At 37.1% G+C, this 22,115-nt stretch overlaps 1 protein-coding gene across 1 annotated transcript; it reads right to left on the bottom strand.

Annotated features, from left to right (window-relative positions):
• Positions 1-346: 346 nt before the first annotated feature.
• Positions 347-21,973, bottom strand: LOC115438786 (equilibrative nucleoside transporter 2-like). Its single transcript, XM_030162624.1, has 13 exons — positions 21,778-21,973; positions 13,102-13,158; positions 12,797-12,878; positions 10,642-10,787; positions 8,997-9,136; positions 8,782-8,916; positions 8,452-8,549; positions 8,287-8,356; positions 7,166-7,359; positions 5,943-6,045; positions 5,691-5,776; positions 3,700-3,899; positions 347-798 (listed from the first exon to the last, which is right to left on the bottom strand). The coding sequence occupies exons 2-13, from the start codon at positions 13,131-13,133 to the stop codon at positions 687-689; spliced, it is 1,398 nt and encodes a 465-aa protein (XP_030018484.1). The 5' UTR covers positions 13,134-13,158; positions 21,778-21,973; the 3' UTR covers positions 347-686.
• Between the last annotated feature and the right edge of the window lie 142 nt (positions 21,974-22,115).

The raw sequence follows: 22,115 nt of genomic DNA, 5'->3' as shown, positions 1-22,115 counted from the left end.
TGGAAATTTACCGTTCAACTGTTAACTCACACAAAGAAAAAGGGAGAAAGTTAGAGTTAAAATAATAAATGCATTTATTGAGAAATCAATCACAGACAAAGCTCTGTAAATGAAGTCTGCCTAAACAAGAGAAAACTAAAGATTATATAGAACCAAATCCAACCCCCTCAAACTATGCTGTCATTCCTTACGTACATCGTACCACCCCATACTACTCCTTCTCTGCTCCGTGAAGAGGTCATGAGGACCTCTTCACTCTAACCTTGCTTGAATACAGGCGCCATCCTCTATCTACACATTCAGACATTTAGGTGTTTGGGTTTCAACTCAAGGTAAGAACTTCGTCCCCAAGTCAGGGTTGCTACAGAGTGGTAAACAGCACACATAACAATGACTCAGCATGTACTTAACAGTATAACATATTAAAAGAGTATAGAATATAAAAAGTAAATTTTTCCACCACAAAGCAAATGACAGTCATTCATTTTCAGGACAGTGTTTCCCTTCTTCGTCGTTCAGTGGGAATCTTGTCAGTCGTTGTGAAAGTGGGGTCGGTTTACAACACCACGGTAAAATTGAGCTCCTTGGTCGTCGTGGTGTAACACACAGCGCCTGACAGATGAACGGGAGAAAACACACAAGAACGTATCTACAGTGTCCACGTAGCATCGGGGGAGTGTGTGGGTCTACACCAAAGCCCGGAGGGGGAAGGACAGGGCGGCGCCTATCGACAGGCCCAGGGCCAGGAAGAAGGTCATGAGGGCTCCGGCCGTCTCCGCGTCCTTCGGATCCACCAACCTGGAGATGACACAGGTCATTAGCTGGTGTCGGACACTTCACAGGTCACCTTCAGGGGTTTATTTATGTCAAAGTTGTGTTATATCACCATGGGGATCTGGCTGTTACATTCAAGGACCCTCCGACATTTCAGCTGCTGATTAGTGCAGTAATCATGGGCTAGAGCTGGGTCACATGACCGAATCCATTCAATCAGTGTTATGATCATTTTTTTCTGCCTATAACTACAGAGTGTATCAAAAAAACTACGCATTAACAGAACCAGTCAACTAAGAGCAAAATAACTGATGTAGACTGTGTTGTGTCACCAGCAGGTGGAGCTGTAGGCTGTATTACACACAGCTGTGGTAAACACAGTAGGAGACAGAGCTGCTGTTGTTTTTGGCTGTGATGCCTTTTTTCATGGATGAGACAGAAGAATAATGTAGTTTTATCTTCATGACCCTTTGTTCCAGACATGTTTTCACACTTTAGAGGAATATTAGGGAAGATGCAGCAAACAGAGGAGTTAAATGTTCCCAATGGCAGAATTTATTCTAAAAGGAGTTTCCATTTCCTCTGTCTGCATTTGCTCTTAGTTTAAAAATAACACACAAAAAAAACACCTCAAATGAACTTAAAGACCGTTTTTATGAAGTTTAGGAAGTTTCTTCATATGTTTATATCTACAAACATTTGTAGAGACAAATATATGAACACAAATACATTTATGGAAATTTGCATGTTAAAAATTAATAGCAATAAAAATTGAATTCATTAAACAATAATATTTATTTATGTATGTATGTATGTATGTATGTATGTATGTATGTATGTATATACAGGGTGGGGAAGCAAAATTTACAATATTTTGAGGCAGGGATTGAAAGACAGTGTATGACCAGTTAGTTTATTGAAAGTCATAAGAATTTTTTTGCCACAAGAAAATTTACATGATAGAAAATGTTTTTATTCTATGTGTCCTCCTTCTTTCTCAATAACTGCCTTCACACACTTCCTGAAACTTGCGCAAGTGTTCCTCAAATATTCGGGTGACAACTTCTCCCATTCTTCTTTAATAGTATCTTCCAGACTTTCTCGTAATAGTTTTGCTCATAGTCATTCTCTTCTTTACATTATAAACAGTCTTTATGGACACTCCAACTATTTTTGAAATCTCCTTTGGTGTGACGAGTGCATTCAGCAAATCACACACTCTTTGACATTTGCTTTCCTGATTACTCATATGGGCAAAAGTTTCTGAAAAGGTATGGATACTAGTGTTAGGTATGATTATGACATCAATATATGTTTGGTTTCAAAACAATTGATGTAGTGCCTGCTGAGAAAAAACAACTAAATGTTCATTGTAAATTTTGCTTCCCCACCCTGTATGTATGTATTTATTTATTTATTTAGTTCATGGTTGTGCATTTCATCAGTAAACATTCAATAATCAAGTAAACAAACATGTACACACCCATGCTTGAAAAGGAGCAGGATGAAGAAAATCTTATATTTCCTGCCCCCTTCTAAATAATAATAATAATAAAAAATCACCCTGAAAATACTCCATTACGCATAAGAGTTCACTTTAGTTAACTAGTACGTGGTTAAGACAGACCTCATCTGAACTACTTTATAAACTGTTGAGTTTAATCACCAGTGATGCTTCACATTCTATGAAAAATAATCATGCTGTTTTTGTTGCATCTCTGCCTGGTTAGAACCACACATCTCTAAATGTCAGTGTTTGAGGAGCTCAGAAAAACAGGCCTGTTCTCAGCTTTGTGACAATGCACTTTACAGTTAATCTAAGTGGTTTTAAAGGCTTTATTTGGTTTAAGAGGGAGGAGATTTTTTACAAGTCACAACTTGTACTTGTTGAGTTTTTCACACACATTGAAATCAAGCCTCGGGTGGATTTAGTTATTTTTCAGTACACAGAACAGGGATGGAGAATTCAATCAGAAAAATGATTAAAGGTGAGGCAGCTTAGAAATCCTGCCGTAAAAAAGTCATGGTAAACCTGCTTATGGTGCTGTTTCGCTCCTGATTCTTCTCTTTATTTGGGGTTTACTGGCACTAATCATTATCACAATGGGCTTTACTAGTCTCATTTCCTTTCTTCTGATGAGTGGAAGTTCCACACCTAATGATAAAATGTACCAGATCGTTCCAGTGTTTTGTGGTTTGAAATATTTCTCACCTGCCAAAACTTATGGACATGTTTGTCAAGTGCAAGGTTATTATCGTTAACGAAAACTAACGAAATGACGAAAACTAGAATTGAAAAAAACCTTTTTGTTAACTGAAATAAATAAAAACTACAATTAAAAGAAAAAACGATAACTAACTGAAACTGTATTGTGTGCTTACAAAACAAAGTAAAACGTCTAAAAATTACAGCTAAAATTCCCTTTGTTTTCGTCTTTGTCAATGTCGGATTGATACAAAATCGATTTATTTCGCTCGAGCAATTTTAGCTAGCGGCACCATACGGCACTTCACGGTCCGTCACTTGTCGTTTAGAGTCGTCTTCTGGTCCCCATTCTACCTGGAAACATGCAGACTAAAGTTGGAAGAAAGCAGCAGAGTCCTGTCTGGGATTTATTTGAATATGACGGCGAAGAAGAGAAAAGATATGACGAAACTAAAACTAAACTAAAACTAAGCATTTCGAAAAAAAAAGAAAACTAATAAAAACTAGCAAAACTGCTCTAAAAACTAATTAAAACTAACTGAATTAGAGAAAAAAAAGTCAAAACTAAGTAAAACTAAACTATAAAGAAAAATCCAAAACTGTTATAACTTTAGTCAAGTGTGTACATAATTACAGTAAATTCCACCACTGGTCGTCGACTCCAGTTTAACCCCTGGTGTCAACAGTGCTATCCATCAGACATGTAGATCTGTACTCACTGTGGTGCGTAGGACATGGAAAGGCAGACGAAGTAGCCGCTGGACAGAGAGAACAGTGCCATGATGGCGGTGAATGCACCGTCATGGGCGAAGTAGACCGGGAGGAAGGAGCGCTTCTCGACGTTACAGAGCATGAGCAGAGGGACGAAGACCACCCTGGACACGACCAGCACCGGGAACAGACGAGACTCTTTACTGGGCTGGAAGAAGAGTTCAGACAGAGGGGATGAGGTGAGTAAAACGAGATTAGGAGGACAAACATTAATGAGATCGCAGCTTTTAATACCCGGCTGAAGGATGGAGAGAAACTAGGATCAGCAGAGACAAAGTGGAATAAATGACGCCTGATCTACGTGGATGTGGGACACACGAGGGATTTTCACAGACAGGTGTGGGACAGATAAGGCCACCTGGCTTTTATACAAACAGGTAGAGGTAAATCCTGGTATTATTCTACAGCCTCCAGTCACTGTTTAATATTTCATTCATTGTGGTTGTTCCTGGCGAAGATAATGAGGTCATTTCTAGTTAGTGAGTCATGTTCCACCCGTCAGTTCCTGTGTCTGCTTTTACCCTGTATTACATCTGTTTATCTTCTACTATAATGAGCTATGGTTAGGAGTCATACAAGGGGCTTAAAATTTATGTACATGAGTCATAGCAGAGAGAGGAAATGGGTACATTCAGAAACCAAGCAATTATTGACATAATAAAATACAGATAAATGCTGAAGGTTGTTAAAAATACGGAGAGTCAGTGTTGACAGAGGGGAAATGTTTAAGTTAAAGACACAGATTTATTTTATCATTTCAATAAATAATATGTATTCGAGTTCACATTAAATTAACCCTTTCATGTATACTGGTCACTACAGTGGACAGCTATTCTACAGCTGTTCTCTTATATATTCATGTATTTTTTTGTTTGTTTTTGCACATATCTTTATTAAAATTTTAAAACACTACATATCTTTTCTGACATGAATTGGTAACATTGTGTAGATCTCCCCTCAGCATACTCTCACCCCCAGACCTACAAGGCCCCCCCCTCCCAGTTTTCACACAATTTATCTGTAAATACATTTCTTCGTTTCAAAAATTAAATGCAAGGTGTCCAGCTGAATTGACATTTTTGCAACTTCATGTAAAATAGGTTAATAAGATCATTTTTATTATTATTATTAGTAGTAGTATGTCTTTTTTTAACTTTATTTTTTGATTTATTTATTTATTTTCATAAGAAAATTTTCAATTACATTGTTTTTTTCATGCCTAAAGAGGAATAAAAACACTCAGGAAAAAAAAAATCTTGATTAAGGTTCTCATAATTCATGCATGAAAGGGTTAAAGAGATGGCATAGTATGATTACAACCACCAAGTATCACATTACAATGTAATCTGATAATTAAGATACACTTGGCAATTCTGTTTACATCCTTACATTGTAAAAATGTCATCAGTTTAATTAATACAGGGGTGTCAAACTCATTTTAGTTCAGGGGCCACATTCAGCTTAATTTGATCTGCAGTGGGCCGAACCAGTAAAATAATAACATAATAATATATAAATAATGTCAACTCCAAACTTTTCACTATGTTTTACAGTGAAAAAAGTCAGATTAACTGATGAAAATGTTTACATCTACAAACTGTCCTTTCAAACAATGTGAATAACTTGAACAAACTGAAAGAATAAGTGTAATTTTAACAATATTCTGCTTCAGTCTATCATTTTCACATGGTCTTCATAACTTACAGATCACAGTGGATCTACAAATACAGTACGTGTAATACAATACTGTATGTGGATGATAAATCAAACTGGATCAAAAAGGATTTGTCTCTCTACAGTGGCCACCGTTCTTATTTTTTCCAACGTTACGCTCCATAAAGCGCACCAGAAGGGTCAGGATTTCAGCTCTCTATTTGGTTTATAATAAGACGATCCTTCATTTGTGTCCAGCGCAGAGCTGATATAATAAGACACTCACCCAGCGTATTAAGGTGGTGATGGTCCGACCGAGCCAGTCATTGATGTTGAAAATCAAGAAACAGCACACGGAGATAAAGAAGCGCTCTGAAAAACACAAAGATGCACATCAGAAGAAATGATTTATTTCTTCAGTACTGATCTACAAAATAAGATATAATAGGAACAAAACAATAGCAGAATGAGAAATTTTTGGCTGCTGATTAAGTGAGTGTAAGGAGATTTAATCTGCTTAAGTTGAACTCAGTTGTACCCCATTTTCCTGGAAATGCTGTTTTGACGTCTGCGGTGACAGCGGGAAAGACAGACAAAGTGACAGTGAACACAAACGTGACACAGAGCGCCATCACCCAGATCTGAAAGAGGAAAGAATTGTTGACTTAATACACGAGTCTGTCGATGTGTTAATAACTGATAAACATTTTAGTTCAGGGCCCACATTAAGGCAAATTTGATCTGAAGTGGGTTGGACCAGTAAAATAGTAACATAACTATATATAAATAATGTCAATTCTAAAATTTCCTCTATGTTTTAGAGCGAAAAAAGTTAAATTATGCGATGAAAATGTTTACATCTACCAACTATCCTTTAAAACAACATGAATAACATGAACAAACTGAAATTTCTTAAGAAAACTCAGTGCAATTTTAACAATATTATATCTCAGTTTATCATTTACACATGTAAATTACAACTCACAGATCACAGTGGATCAACAAATACACAAAACATTTAATAACAGGCAGAATATTGGTAAACTTGCACTTTAGACATTTCAAAAAGTTCATATTTGTTCAGGTTATTTGTGTTTTTTTGTGAAATCATAGTTTGTTTTAGCGTAAATACAGTAAAATGACATCTTATGGACTGGACACATGTTGTGAATGAAATTTATGACATGGAAAGGCTGACCTTCTCATTAAGACTCACTACTGATAAATGGAAAAAATATTGGGAAAAATGGAATGTGTATGTTAACCAAAGAAATCCCTGACCCTGTATAATCTTATACTTATATATGCTTATTTTGACTTTTTTTTTTTTTTTTTTTTGCCTAATTTGTCCTGAACCTGTCTGTATTTTATTTGTCTAAAGGGTGAATCTAGATGCTCTAACTGTTGTGGTCTGTTTTTTGTTCTTTTTGTTTATTTGTTTATTCTGTATACTGTAAAATTTTGAGTTAAAAATAAAGTATATATAAAAAAAATACAGTAAAATGACATGAAAAGGTTTACATGTACAAGCAGAAAAATTTGCAGTTGTGAGTATTTATAGGTTATTATGGTAGTATTTAACTGATCTGACCCACTTGAGATTAAATTGGTCTGTATGTGGAACCTGAACTAAAATTATTAATATCTTCAGTGTAATTTTTGCATTTCACAAATTCATCCCAGGGGCCAGACTGGACCCTTTGGTGGGCTGGATTTAGCCCCCGGGCCTCATGTTTGAGACCTCTGATGTAGAGGGTTTACCTTTTTGAACACCTCCATAACTGAAGACTTCGTCTGTCCACGCTCAACCTGCTCCAGCGACAGGAAGGCCTGCTTGGTCCCATCTGGACTGGAGTCCACCTCGAGCTCAGATGGACTGTCACTTTTAGTTGCGCTGCTGGGCACTGAGCCGTTAGCATGGCCGTTCAGTTTGCCGTTCTCCACAGTGGTGCTCTCTGACATGACAGAAAATACATATGACTCGGGTTTACAAACATCATTACAGTGTAAAATCCAGATCCAATTCAGCATTGGGTCTATAAAATGTTTCATAAAGTTCATTTGTTGGAATTCATGAACACCATATATATATATATATATATATATATATATATATATATATATATATATATATATATATATATATATATATATATTTCCAGAGGCTGTCAGAGCCTGTGTATGTAACAGACACTGTCTTTGTCTACAATTGGATAAATAGAGGGTCAGCTGACTTAATGAGATAATGTTCCACTGAATTGATTCGATTCAGTCTGAATGTGAGGCACAGAATCTAACACTGAGTGGAAAAGCAAACAGATGTTCATTTACTGTCAGACAAATGTGTGATCACAGTCATTCTGCCAGCGATTCTAAACAGAGCCGACACTCCAAAATTTGGTCACATGGAGAAAAAAGACCAAGCTGCACATTAAAGACATGAAGTAGAAGCTCAGTTCTGACCAAAGTTTCACAGTGTCACTTGTAGTATTTTGTATTTATGGGCTGCAGATGAAACACTGTACAATAGATAGTGTTTTCTCTGCTGCTCAGTTAGAAAATCTCCTCTAAAAACCGCCATTTTTGTATTTTTACTGTTTCATCAAAACTAGAAGTGCTGCTGTATCAAGTAACTCCCAATGATTCTCCTCATTCATATTTTAATTATTAGAAATTATATCCAGCTACAAAAGCCTGACCTGACACCAGACAGAACAAAGTACAGAGCTCTACTGCTATGGACACGTCTCATGTAGTTGCATTAAACTGGCAGGTTTTCAGTGAATGCAGAACTATACACTACAAGCAGGTGCAAGTTTCAGCTTGTCTTGTGAATCTTTAGGCAGAAGTGAGCTTTAGAGTTTGTTGAAGAAAACCTCCACCTTTCAGCAGCTCATCTGTGGTTCCGACGTCATACTGGTGGCTTTTGTCCAAATAATACTGAGCAAACTCCTGTATTAAGAGAAAAACAGGTTGGAAGATGAATTCAGATATAATCTTAAAAGAATTATGGGTAATGTAGTCTGCAGGGATGTGCACACACTGACCAGACGAGGCAGAAACAAGTAGCTGAAGAGTGTGATCAGTGTCCCAACACATGGTGTGATGAAGTAACCCAACGCCGCTGTCTCAGAGTCTGCATCACCTGAACGATAAGCACACACGTTAGCAAAGAATTCTGGGAGAGCAAGATCAAATTACTGAATGCAGCACTGAAAAGGCTTCAGGACAATCTGTGTCTTTGTAATTAAGGGCTGTATGTTATGTGGCATCATGCTGATTTCAGTATCTCTACATTTAGTTGAAAAACCTTCTGTTACTAGGCAACCAACAGATTAGGCACCCGATGTTGTTTCGTGTGTATGTGGGCGACTCACTGCCAATAGCAAGCAGCATGGCAATGGCAGCGAAGGTCCCAGCGAGTCCCTGTCCGCTCATGAAGATGGCGCTGTACTTCTGAGGCAGCAAACCCACGAGGCCGAACAGACTGCCCTGTAGCACAGCGCCGAACGCTGCGGGAAATATCACCTGTTATCTGAGGAACCGCTCCCAGCACATTCAGTCTGTCATTCATACAGTCACAATGACTTACAATTGATGAACCAGATGGTTGCCATGGTGACAGAGAAGAAGCGGTCCTCCTCCATGGGCACCTTGACCAGCACTGCTGTCAGGAGGAAGAGCAACAGGATAAAAACGAGGCTACCTGCGATGCGCATCAACTCTGATATCCTGAAACACAAAGAGAAGACACAAGGACGGATTAAAGCTAGAGTTCATGAGGATGAAGAGGCGACAGAGGAAAGAGTCAGCCCTAACTTGCATTTTAAAAACATAGCCGTTTGTCCACAAATACTGTTTTAGGTCACTGAAAACACACAGATTTTTAGTAAGTGGATACAGAAAACTTTCCTCCTTTGTCTTGTAATAAAAACACCTTGTGCAACATTTTATCATTTGTTTGACGTCACAGTGTGTGCAGATATCTCCTCTGTACATACAATGATTCTGTCCAGTGGTGGATGTTGCCAAAAAAGTGCTGGAGCCAAACAGTACTTTATCGCCTGAACAATAGAAAAAATAGGACCAATGGCCCTGTAGCTTACTGACCAAATTAAAAGCTTTGGGAAATGTATCCAGATGCCATTTATTATCACCCAGTTCTGTGTATTTATTATATTACAGAAATAGTCCATGTTTTGGTCATATTCCGATCAGATCTGTAAAAAATTCAAATTCCAACTTGATATCATTGATACTTAGTGACTTATTGGATCAATCCACTTCCTATCTCTTATAATGGGAAAATTTTTCAAAGTCACACCAAATCCAGAATCAGATCTGGATTGAAATAATTTCAGTACCTTGTGTTGACATCATTATACAGAAGCTGTATACCAAGTTTGAAGTCAATCAGAACTGGAGTTTCAGAGAAGAAGACGATTGAAATTTTTTCCTCATAAGAGCCCATGTTAAATTTTCCATAAGTTCCCAGATCCAGAAGAAGATCCTGATCAGCATGTGGACATTATGTTTTGGTCATCTCCCCATCATGGCTGTACTGTAGAAATTTCAACTTGATATCATTCATATTTACTGAGTTATTGCATCGATCCACTTCCTATCTGTTATAATAGGGAAATTTTTCAAAGTTGCACCAAATCAAGAATCAGATCCGGATCGAAATAATTTCACTAAATTTTGCTGACATCATCATAAAGAAGCTGTATACCAAGTTTGAAGTCAATCGGAATTGTAGTTTTGGAGACGAAGACAATTGAAATTTTTGTAACGGACGACAGACGCCGCCGGACGCTGCATGACGCCAATAGCTTACAGCCTGTCAGCCGGTAAGCTAAAAAGACAAAAATCCAGGCGCTCACTTGGTTGGAAAAATTAGAAACTGTAAAAAGCCTTTATTTCATGAGGGTCTGTAGATTAATCCTTTGGGGCTGGAGTTAAAAACACACCAATGCGTGTCAGCAGGGTGTTAGTGCTTTATCGTCTGTTTACACATGTGTTCTGAGGAACAGAGGTGTTACAGAACCACTAGTAGTTTTCTCAGGCTTTAAGGTTGGGGTTTTGTTGTCATAGTTTTGGTTCAACTTGCTCCTGACAGGTGTTTGTGTTTTTAAAACAGTCCTAGTGTATTTGTGGATGAGGCTTCATTCTATTGTTCTAATACTGTTGGTTATGTTTAGGATGAATCATCTCTGCTACTGCGCTGTGTGGCTGACCTCTGATAGAGGAAGGAGTTGAGCAGGGTGAAGAGCAGCAGGGGGAGCTGGGAGAGCAGGGTCATCCAGTTTTTGAAGTAGTACTCTTTGCGGACCACCACTGTACCATTGCTCCATTCTGTTGTGTTCAGGCGCCCTTCGAAATACTGCAAAAACAAGAGACACGCTCACAAGAGTATCCACACTGCTCCATATACACTGTGAAACCAAAATTAAAAACTTTTTTCAAGAAGAACATGAGAATAATAGAATAAGCTGTGATAAACATCTTTTCCATTACTTATGCTCCATATTACAGCAGCCTTTTAGCAACATAAAAAGAGAAAAAAACACACTGTGAAATTGAAGCCAAGCCTCAGATGATTATACCAAGTAGGGATGTAACGATATGAAAATTTCATATCACGGTTATTGTGACTAAAATTATCACGGTTATCATTATTATCACGGTATTGTTGAAATTGTGCTCAAAATGTTCAAAAACTACAAATACACACACTGAAATAATTTAACCAAGTTGTATTTTGAAAACAAACAAAAAACAACAAAAAAAACAAATAAAATAATAGGCACAATGTACCTTCTGTTGGTAGAAACATTCAAGTATGAACCCTTAGTGGTCTGAGCCTATTTTATCCATTTTTCAGTCCTTTTGATTTTGCCTTTATATACTATATAAACAAATGTTTACTATGCCCATGTTTGGGATCTGTTTTTTCAGCACGACTTCATCTATATCATCTGCCTATTATTTTTCCACTTTAACCTACTATATTAACACAAAAGGACAAAAACACAAAAAATATATAAAATCCAATTTGAGAAATGTATATAATTTATTGTGTAAAAAACACAAAGATGCTTAACAAACCTTTTCAAAGACTTTAAAAGTGAATATTGGTTCCAAATGTTAGGTATAGAAAATTACAATTGGAATAAATTAAAACTATACTCAAATATTTGACATTAAAGCAGATCTTTACATAGGCGTTTTCTCCCGAAAAGCGCGGTAATCAAACACGGTTATTATGATAATTAGAATTTAAACGGCAATACTAACCGTCTGCAATTTTACCATGGTTTATCGTTTTACCGGTAATCGTTATGTCCCTAATACCAACACTGCTATATCACAATACTATATGAAGACACTTTGTCACTTCTCTGTTTGCTGAGACAGTTTTAAGCTGTTCCCTGAATGCACCATCCTTTATCAGTAACCAGCTGAAAATAGCTCTTGCTCAGTGAAGTGTCAGCAGTCAAAGACGCTGGCAACGTCAATGTGAGAAGACGGAGCTTCGCCCCAACACGTGAACACATGTAGTGATCCGCATGATTATCTAAAGTCATAAGACAGACTGTGTGCATTTATGGGAACCCTGTTGGTCCGACTGTTAAAGACCTAGTACGTCAAACTACTTAAACCGCTCATGGCAATTCCACTAATCCTGAATGGTGTATGGCTTCTTAATCAATAGCTTAATCTACAGTACATAAACTATGTTATTTTTCTACCGTCATCCTCCTAACATGTGATTCTTTAAGGTATCTTAGTATGTTGTTTCTACCCTATATGCCTTTAAGGGTGAGTTCATCTTAAAGCCTGTTTATAAGGGACTAGTAGAACCTGCCTTTTGAGATTTCAGATTTCATTAACACTGTAATTTATAACCAACACAGCCTTCATAATTCTCAAATGGGAAGCAGCATAAATGCATACAGGAAACAAACATTTGCACCCCAAAGTAATTAACACATTACTTGCTGAATGAAAGTAGGTGATATTACTTTACATTATGGACGTAACAGATGTGACAGGGAATAAAATCACAAACTGGAAGCACTCGGAGAGCGCAGACCTCCGCCAAGGCTGATCAGTGGCCCCCCCCGTGGGCCCCCCCACCCCCGATCACCACCAAAATTTAATCATTTCTTCCTTATCCCATTTCCAACAAACCCTGAAAATTTCATCCAAATCTGTCCATAACTTTTTGAGTTATGTTGCACACTAACGGACAGACAAACAAACAAACAAACAGACAAACAAACCCTGGCAAAAACATAACCTCCTTGGCGGAGGTAAAAATGAGAGCCATAGTTCTTCAGTGATGAAGTAATGGCTGTGGGTTTTTTTTTTTTGTTTGTTTTTTTTTACCAATGAAGCAGTCATGAAGAAGTTCCATGGTAGTAGTGTCCCCAGGCCCAGAATGAAGAAAATGATCCCCACTAAGCAGCCCCTGTAAGTGGGAACAAAAAGGGGTAATCTGAATGAGGGCTCAGTTAATGGTCGTTAAGTGAAACACTGGTCCATGACAGCCTGGATCATTGAACAGCTTCTTCACAGACGGTCAGAAACATGACACTTTCACACACGTACAGAAACTCGAACAGACCAGAGAAACTGTTCTTGGGAAATATAGTGGAAGTGAAAGTGTCATGCTTCTGTTTGGCTGTACTCACCGGTCCTGGGGGGTGTCTGTTCGTCCCTTCATCCTGATGTAGGAGCTTCTGGTGAAACTGCAGGGGCAACAGGAGAGAAGAGAGGTCAGCATCTTCACAGATCACTGGACATGTACAGTAGTTTGGTTTTCCTAGACAGTCATCTGTGTCTACTTATGGATGTAGGAATCCTTTTACATTCTAACAAGGGGCTGTGAGGGGTAGGGAGGGGCTGCACAAGACGTCAGCCGCCAAAGACGCTCTACCATGGACACCAGATAATGAGGCCTTCAAGCTTAGACTTCTGGTATGCGACATGAAACAGGGGGTAGTAGGATTAACGGCATTCCCGTTACTTCAATGTGAATCTACACTGAAACTGTGAGAATGGCAGCAGTGTATAGGCCTGGGCTATTGACCTTTGTAAGTGCAGTTTCAGTGACTTTGTATTTAGATTTTGGCACCCTGAGGCTGGGAACACATTCTGTCCCTGCTTAATGTGTGCATTAGTTAAGAATTGAAAAGCTCCCTCCCTGTGCACACACAAACACGTCGATATAATTGTCAGAAGGAAAACTAAACACACACTAACACACCAACGGGCTGCTTGTTTTGGCTTGTTGAAGGGCCTTTTGGGTGGACCCACTCATTTATTCCACTCCAGGAATACTTCGCTGGTTCCTAAAACGCAGGTCGCCCAGTCCACACTAGGCAACAATCTGGCAATACGATACAAATCAAAATACTAGGATCCTGATACGATATATCACGATGTATCATGATACTGTTAAAAACGCAATTTTTTATTGGTTTTGTTTCTTTTTTAAAAGATTATTTCCTGGAAGAACTGAATTACACCAGTAACATGCACAAATGCTAAACACATTTTTATTTGGTCACAACAGGATCTAATGCTATAGTCCTCTGTTACATTAGTTTAAAATCCTGCTCAAATGTTCATTTTCTATTTGTTCATAATAGGGATGTAACGATATGAAAATTTCATATCATGGTTATTGTGACCAAAATTATCACAGTTATCATTATTATCGCAGTATTGTTGAAATTGTGCTCAAAATGTTCAAAAAGTACTTGTACACACACTGAAATAATTTAACTAAGTTTTATTTTGAAGAAAAAAACAGCAAAAAAAACAAATAAAATAATAGGCACAATGCACTTTCTGTTGGCAGAAACATTCAAGTACGAACCCTTAGGGGTCTGAGCCTATTTTGTCCGTTTTTCAGTACTTTTGATTTTGCCTTTATATACTATATAATCAAACGTTTACTATACCCATATTTGGTATCTTTTTTTTCAGCACAACCTCATTTATACCATCTGCCTATTATTTTCTTCACTTTAACCTACTATAAAAATAAAAACATAAAAGGCCAGAAAACACAAAAAAATATATAAAATCCAATTTGAAAAATGTATATAATTTATTGCATAAATAACACAAAGATGCTTAACAAACCTTTTCAAAAACTTTAAAAGTGAATACTGGTTCCAAATATTAGGTATAGAAAATTAAAATTGTAATAAATTAAAACTATACTCAAATATTTGACATAAATGCATATATTTACATAGGTGTTTTCTCCTGAAAAGTGCGGTAATCAAACACGGTTATCGTGATAATTACAATTTAAACAGTAATACTAACCGTTGGCAATTTTACCGCGGTTTATCGTTTTACCGGTAATCGTTACATCCCTAGTTCATAACTAACATCATAACATTATTTTTGTGCAGTCCCAGCAAAGGAACTAACATCTGCCTCTCAGACAGTAAAAAATGCTTTTAAGATGCATCAAATAACCATTATTTACTAAAACAGTGTTAAATAATAATAAATAAGATATAAACAATAAAGAAAACAAAAAAACAAAATGACCCTCTGCCATAGCTTCATTTGAATAAATACCAAAAAATATCGATACAGTACTTTTTAGTATCGATACAGTATCGTGAGATGAAATATCACGATATATTGCAGAACCGATATTTTCTTACACCCCTAGTCCACACATCTTACAATTCAGTCAATACAGTCGGATAATGTGACTTTTTCCACTGAGTCTGCAACTGTTCACACAAAAGGTTTGGGTTTCCATTTCTTTGTCAGCGTTTTCAGGGTACTACTTCCTAAATTTTCTGACACCTAGTTTCTAAACAAAAGCCAGATTGTCAGGCAGGTTTGTAACCACACACAAAAGGCAGCTGCTTCCTTCTCAAATGACTCACAGTGGAAAAAACAGCCTCTTCTATTTATGAATGCCCTTCATGTTCCATGGATCACAAGGTTTGTAAAATCACACAGCAGTTACTGAGCTAAAATAAAAGCCAGTTTTCTCTCTGGTGAGCTGGTTGGTTGCACAGCATGTCTGCGTCTCAGTGAGGCATGGCGTTCCTTCATGGGGCAAGCCGGAGGACAGAAAATCAACTCAGTCAAAAGTCATTACAATCTGAACAGACAGCATGATTTAGGCAGCTGAGCAGAACAAATTAGATGGTGCTAGTTAATCACAAACAGGGCAAGAATTATGTGGTCATAAATGTCAAAGAAAATCCTTTTTTGTTAATTAAATCTATATAATAACCGAGAATAATGGTGGAAGGGGATAAGTCAGTGTTTTTCAACCTTGGGATCGGGACCCTACCTGGGGTCGCCTGGAATTCAAATGGGGTCACCTGAAATTTCTAGTAACTGACAAATATAAAAAAACTTAATAAAAAATATATGGTGAGTTGAATGAGACAATCTCAATCCATAAAAGACATGACAAACTCTGAAGCTGAAACTGAAGCACGGTGGTACTGTTTATCTTTCAAATGTTCATTGTGTTCAGTTTCAGATGCTGCAGCTCTTTCATAATTCATAGTTTGAGTTCTTGTTTGTTCAGTATTAGTTGTCAGCCTTGTAAATCACAGCTGGACTGACTGTACATATCCTGACCAAGGAAAATAAAATTCTCACTTTATGCAGTAATCTACACCTGGCTATTCTGCCTCTGTCCATAATAATATACATTATATAGACTAAATGTCAGCTAAAATTAACGTTTATTTGCAGCATAGTGTAGCAAACTATTACATAATAATATATATATATTTTTTTATTTTAGCAAAAATATGTGTCAGTTTTGAATGTCTGAAGAAATTTGTGATGTTAAAAGGGAGTCACGAGCTAAAAAAGGTTGAGAACCACTGGGATAAGTCATTCAGCTGCAGTTTAATTACAACTGACTTTAATAAACACAGCTTTGTTCCTCAGATGAACAGAGACAATTGTTGGTTGTTGCACGCACAGAAATGTTTTGCATATGACCAAAATGTCCTCCAAACAGATACCAAGCAGGCAGCTGGCAAGAAACACACACTCTGAGTAGGGCTGAACGATATGGACAAAATTTCATATCTCGATATTCATGCCAGATATCTCGATATCGATATGATATGACTACGGGTTCGGTGAAAACCAAGCATTTTTCAGAAAAATACAAACATCATAATACAAAAGAATGTGAAAAGTGCAGTTTTGTTTGTAAGAACTCACTGCCAGTCATCAATATTAACAAAGTACGAATAAATGACTAATGAATAAATTGTTGTAACTTCCAGAGCTGTACATGCAGGGCGAACGCGGGGGAAATCTATATCATTTATATCGTTGCTTTTTCAATATTAATATCTTGAATATTCATATATCTAGATATCGATACGATAACGATATATCTTTCAGCCCTAACTCTGAGGCAGTAAACATGGTCAGAGGTTGTCTAAGTTCAGGCCTCCAAATCACAAATGTTTCTCCCAGCTCCAGTGATAACAGGGTCAGCAGCTGCTAAAATCTCAGTGACATAATCTACTTAAAAAGAACAGAAGTAGAAGAGCAGAAGTATGCAAACTGATAAAACTCTCTGCACTGTGTGGGTTTCCTCCAGTTGATCCTATCATCAGAATTCACCTGTCCTTCATAGAGGTACTGATGATTCCCTATTTAACATTTAAACAGGGAAGACGCTTAAGCCTTAAGATGCTTCATGTGTTATTTAACTCGAACTGAAGCAGTCCACTCATTTCTTAAACAAGCATCAGTCTGTAGTAGGGATGCAAATCATCGATTAATTCATTAATCATTAGTTGGTTGACCTTGTCGATCGATTAACGATTCATTGATAAGCAGTGATTTTCCTGTGAACCTGAATTTCTCTTTCAATAGGGTCTATAAGAATAAAAGCTAAATATTGTTTATATACTCTTAATTCCCTAAATTTATTTTTTTTGGATGCCAATGAAAAAAATGCCTTTTGACTTTGAGCTACAATCTGGTCATTGTGAGTCACGGTCAACATCTTATATCTGAAATGATTAATCAGACAGCAAAGAAAATGTCGGTTACACACCTATTTTTAATAACAAAGAACTTCTAGAATGCCGTCAGGCTGCCCAGTCACATGACCACGTGATTTATAAGATTACAGACTCAAGACAAAGGTAAAACTTTCAGGAAACTAAACAAACAAAAAACAAAGCAAGAAGGAAACTAGATTTCAGACACCTTAAGTTTAATCAAATTATAACTTACACTTCATTAATGCATTTTGTTCATGTGTAAAACTGTGCTTAGTTAGTTCTGCATCTCAACTCATCAATACCCCACCGTCCAGTCCTCGGTCTCACTGTGAACAGTCTGCAAAGACAAATGAACCCAGACAGACTAATTCTGTTGGATCTGATTAAGCAGCTTTCATGGAATAGCTGACTTCAGTGTGTGTGCTGCTTACAGTGATCTGTCACAATTCATTCTGGTTTTTAATCTGCCTGTATCGTGATTCTATTGCATATTTTATTGGGGTTTTTTTTGTGTTTCAGATATTCTTTTTGTGAACCTTTAACATAGTACAGATTTGAGATCCCCTGATTGGTACATTATGCTTAATTTTTGATATCAACGCAACAAATGCACATTTAGAAATAAAAAGAAAAGAAAACAGCACTGATAGAGTGAGAAGAGGAAGAAAAAAAAAACTACACACACACAATTGAACATCTCCCCCACCCTCCCATCCCATATTTGCTTATTTTTTAAATCAGTTTATGATTTTATCTCATAAATCTGTAGTTCGATGCTGACATATTTCTACATTTTCTCCATCACTTGCCACCTCCTCAGCAACAAAATGTTCAGCGTCAGACTGGATACACCACATTGTTCTTTTATTTGAAACACACACCAACTCCTACGTGTTTCGTACAAAATGTGTGAAGCGCGTTATACTGACCGAGCGCTACAGTGGGATTTTGTAACATGTTTGCCTTTGTAAAACAAAACGAGGTCACACAGAAGCTGTGATGACAAACACTTCTGAGGTTTTTACCACCATACATGAAGTGTTTGATGACTTTCCTGCACCACAGACACTGGTTATTTAGTTGGAGGGCAAAAAAAGACAAAACAGGTTATAGAGCTGCCAAAACACAAGCCTGAAAATGATCTGCTCTGATTCTACTGACAACAAACACTATTTATTTGTCTGTGTTTTCACCTAAGAAACAGAACATCCTTTGTTTGCAGAAAGCACACCAGTTGAGATGATTCTTGCCCCATCCACTTTAAATTACAAGGGTCAACAACAAAGGTGGCCTACACAGGACAAGTAAACTGTCATGAATGCAAAGAAGAAACTCAGTTGTCCAAAAGATCAGTGAGGAAGTTGCATAAAAGAATTAAAGACTTTTTTTAGTTGATGAGGGATGTGTCAAAGGAATGAGCCTCCCTGCTTCTTTCTCAACTAATGGAGAAAATGGAAGCGTGTAAAGATGAATAAAAGCTGAATGCATTTCAATTATCCAGGAAAACTGAGTTAAGTTGCGTGGCATTACAGCACGTGGGTGAAATTGCAACTCTTGTGCGGTTTGTCGAGGGTTTGAGAGACAGATTGACAGATAAGGGTAATTTTTCACATCATGTTTCTCGCTAGTGCGCCACAATAATTAAAATAACAAGTAAAGAGGCAAACGAAAGCAGATTTTGCACATAACTGCCTGACTTAGCAACAGGGATGTGCATTTTACTGACTTTTTAGGGTTGAATAATCAAACCAGTTCAAGCAGATTAGTCATGACACCTTCATTAGCACGTGTCCTCCATCAAAAAAACTAAATACTAGGCTAATTATATTTTGCTGAGGTTTATTGTTAAAATTTGCTCCAGTCTCTTATCATGTAATGCAAACATACAGCACTTGGATAGAAGCAGTGCCATAAACATTAGTTCTACATCTCTATGAAGTAAAACAAAGCCAACTATGCCATTTTGACTGATCAAATATCCATACACATCACCTCTCACAAGTGAAAAAAACACCAACTCTGAAGCCTGTACTATAGTCATAGCTTCATGAAACACATTTTCCAAACACAAAGTAAATCTCTGACTTAAAAAACATCTTCACTTCACAGTTCACAGGCGTTTCCACTGATAGTACACAGGACTGTTCAGGTCGTGTAAAGATAAAGTGGTGCAGAAATACACACTGAATTATCTACGTCCACAGCATGCACAGACCTACAGGGAGCGGCTACTGAGGCGATGCCAGCTGAGGGAAACATACATCATACAGGTCAATGTGAAGGGTTAGAATATGGGGATTTATCCTTATAATGCATTTTATATTTTATCTGAGTATTTACAGTGGTGTGCAAAAATATTAAAACACTTCTCAAATCTTAAGAAACTGGTGGTTTATTTTTTCCCTGAGCCTGAATTTCACTTTATTGCCATTGCAAAAGGTAAAGGCAAAGGTACTGAGAATATTTCACCTACAAATTTATCAGTCCAGTCCTTTTTGTTTTACATTTTACTCTAATATTTAGTGCGCGCCCCCTTGGCAACAATCTAAGGAAACTCTCTGGAATGAGCTTCTGAGAACATGGAATGACATTGGGGTTGAAACTCTCCAAAAATACATCAACACAATGCCAGAAAGATGCACTGCTGTGACTGTTGCCAAGGGCGGGGGGGGGGCACACTAAATACTAGAGTAAAATGCAAAAAAAAAAAAAAAAAAAAAAAAAAAAAAAAAAAGGACTGGACTGATAAATTTGTAGGTGAAATATTCTCAGAACATTTGCCTTTACCTTTTGCAATGTCAAAAAAGGGAAATTCAGGCTCTGGGAAAAAAAATAAACCACCAGTTCCTTAAGATTTGACAAATATTCTAATAGTTTTGCACACCACTGTACATTTGCACCTTCTTAGCCAAAAACTACCTGCATAAATTCTATACACATGATGACAAACAATTTGAATCTGTGGGTGAACTTGAAAGCATCATTAAAATCATTTCCACATCTTGAGATCTGGACTTAAGTACGGAAATAACAAGGTACAGAAGTAACAAGGTTATCCCAGATTGTTTCTATTTTATCTTTTCTGTTTTTTATGGTGTTTTATTGCATCTTGTTTTTATTTATTGGATCTTATTTATTTTATTCTTTTACTTATCCATGCTGCTATACAGATGAATGGCGGAACACTGAGCACTTTTTGTCCTGTCTTTTTGTCCTGTCTGTAAGCGTGATCAAGTACCTGTCTTGCATGTTTAATGTAAGTGTTATTGTAATGCCAAGGCAATCACCTAGACTGCAAAACAAATCTACCTACGGGTATAAATAAAGTAACCTTGACCTTGGAGTTAGTTTTGCTGCTACAGCTCCTGACTTCACCTTTCAATGTGTCACACCTGAAAGTATCCAGTTACTGAGTGATAATTAGACTACTCCTTTTGGGAATCCATTATGAGTCACACAGACTGTGTGTTCATCAGATGGCAGATGTCATGTTCGATAGACTGGAAACTGCTTTTAACAGAATTAAATAGTGTTTAATAAAATCAACAACTACATACAATATACTGAAGGTCCGGACACTGATATGTGGTAACATATATGTGGTTCATTATCTCAAGATATTTCAAATGTGACCTTAACAAATCCATTAAATCAAACATACTAAGTAATCTTGTAACAGGAAATGAATTTGGTGTCCGAGATGGTTTTAATGTATGATTTATTGAATGATGTTGAGTTATAAATGATGAATTACAGCAGTAAGTGATGGCAGAAGAGACTGATGTTGTAATTCTGTCTGAAATTACCATTGTAAGCATACAGGTACAGAAATATATATAATATTGTTCTTCTTTTTGCTCCTTTTCATTCATGTGGGCATTCTGCTGTAATGTAGAAGCAGATTATTTCCTGTGTATTTATTTAGTGAAGTAAACAAAAGAAACTGACTAAAATATTATACTACTAATGTTCACCTGGGAGTCCACATTTCTAATGTTCTATCATTTCAAACCAGTGTTGTGTATCCTAAATCTAATGTCTATTACAGACAGGTCATCACTGTGAAATAACCAAACACCTGTTCTCGTATGTGAAGCAAAAAACGCGCAATAAGTAATTACACCATAATAACTCAAGCCAATGTAAATGTATATATTGTCTATACATATATATCGTCTAAACTATGATACAAACGAAGAGATAACGTGTCGTTTTATTACTCAGTCGACAATAAACATCAGTTCGTGTTGTAAAAGCCATGAATGCCACATTGTATTCAACGGAGGATTCTCATGTTAACACTGATGCTATAGCTAATGTTGTGTTCACACTCACCTTGGAAAAGCGAGGAGTGTTTGTTAGTGGGATTCCATGCTGCTCCCAGAGTACAGTCAAGTCCGAACAGTATCCCAACAGTCCGAAAGGAAGCAGTCAAAAGTGAATTTATGGTTTAAATGTGTTCGTCGTCCATACACGTGGTGAATTGTGGAGCAGCTTTCAGTTCAGTCCTCTTGAGCATAAACCCCACACAAGCTGCCACCCAAATACACTGAGCACTTCCGGTGTCACGTTTTTTTTTTTTTTTAATTAAATAATTCTTTTTATTTTATTTATTTAACAGTTATAAATTCTTACAAGGAAAATGTATCGTTTTTACAAGCTTAAACATGCAC

Source organism: Sphaeramia orbicularis, chromosome 18 (genome assembly GCF_902148855.1).
Source record: "Sphaeramia orbicularis chromosome 18, fSphaOr1.1, whole genome shotgun sequence".
NCBI lineage: Eukaryota > Metazoa > Chordata > Actinopteri > Kurtiformes > Apogonidae > Sphaeramia > Sphaeramia orbicularis.
Note: the sequence above shows the minus strand (reverse complement) of the source record. Positions and strands in the feature narration are given on the sequence as shown.

Coding starts and splice junctions, on each gene's coding strand:
- LOC115438786 (XM_030162624.1), bottom strand. CDS start 13,133: ATGAAGGGACGAACAGACACCCCCCAGGACCG. Junction 8,917..8,996: donor AACCATCTGGTTCATCAATT/GTAAGTCATTGT, acceptor TATTTCCCGCAG/CGTTCGGCGCTGTGCTACAG. Junction 799..3,699: donor TCCATGTCCTACGCACCACA/GTGAGTACAGAT, acceptor TGTCATCTCCAG/GTTGGTGGATCCGAAGGACG.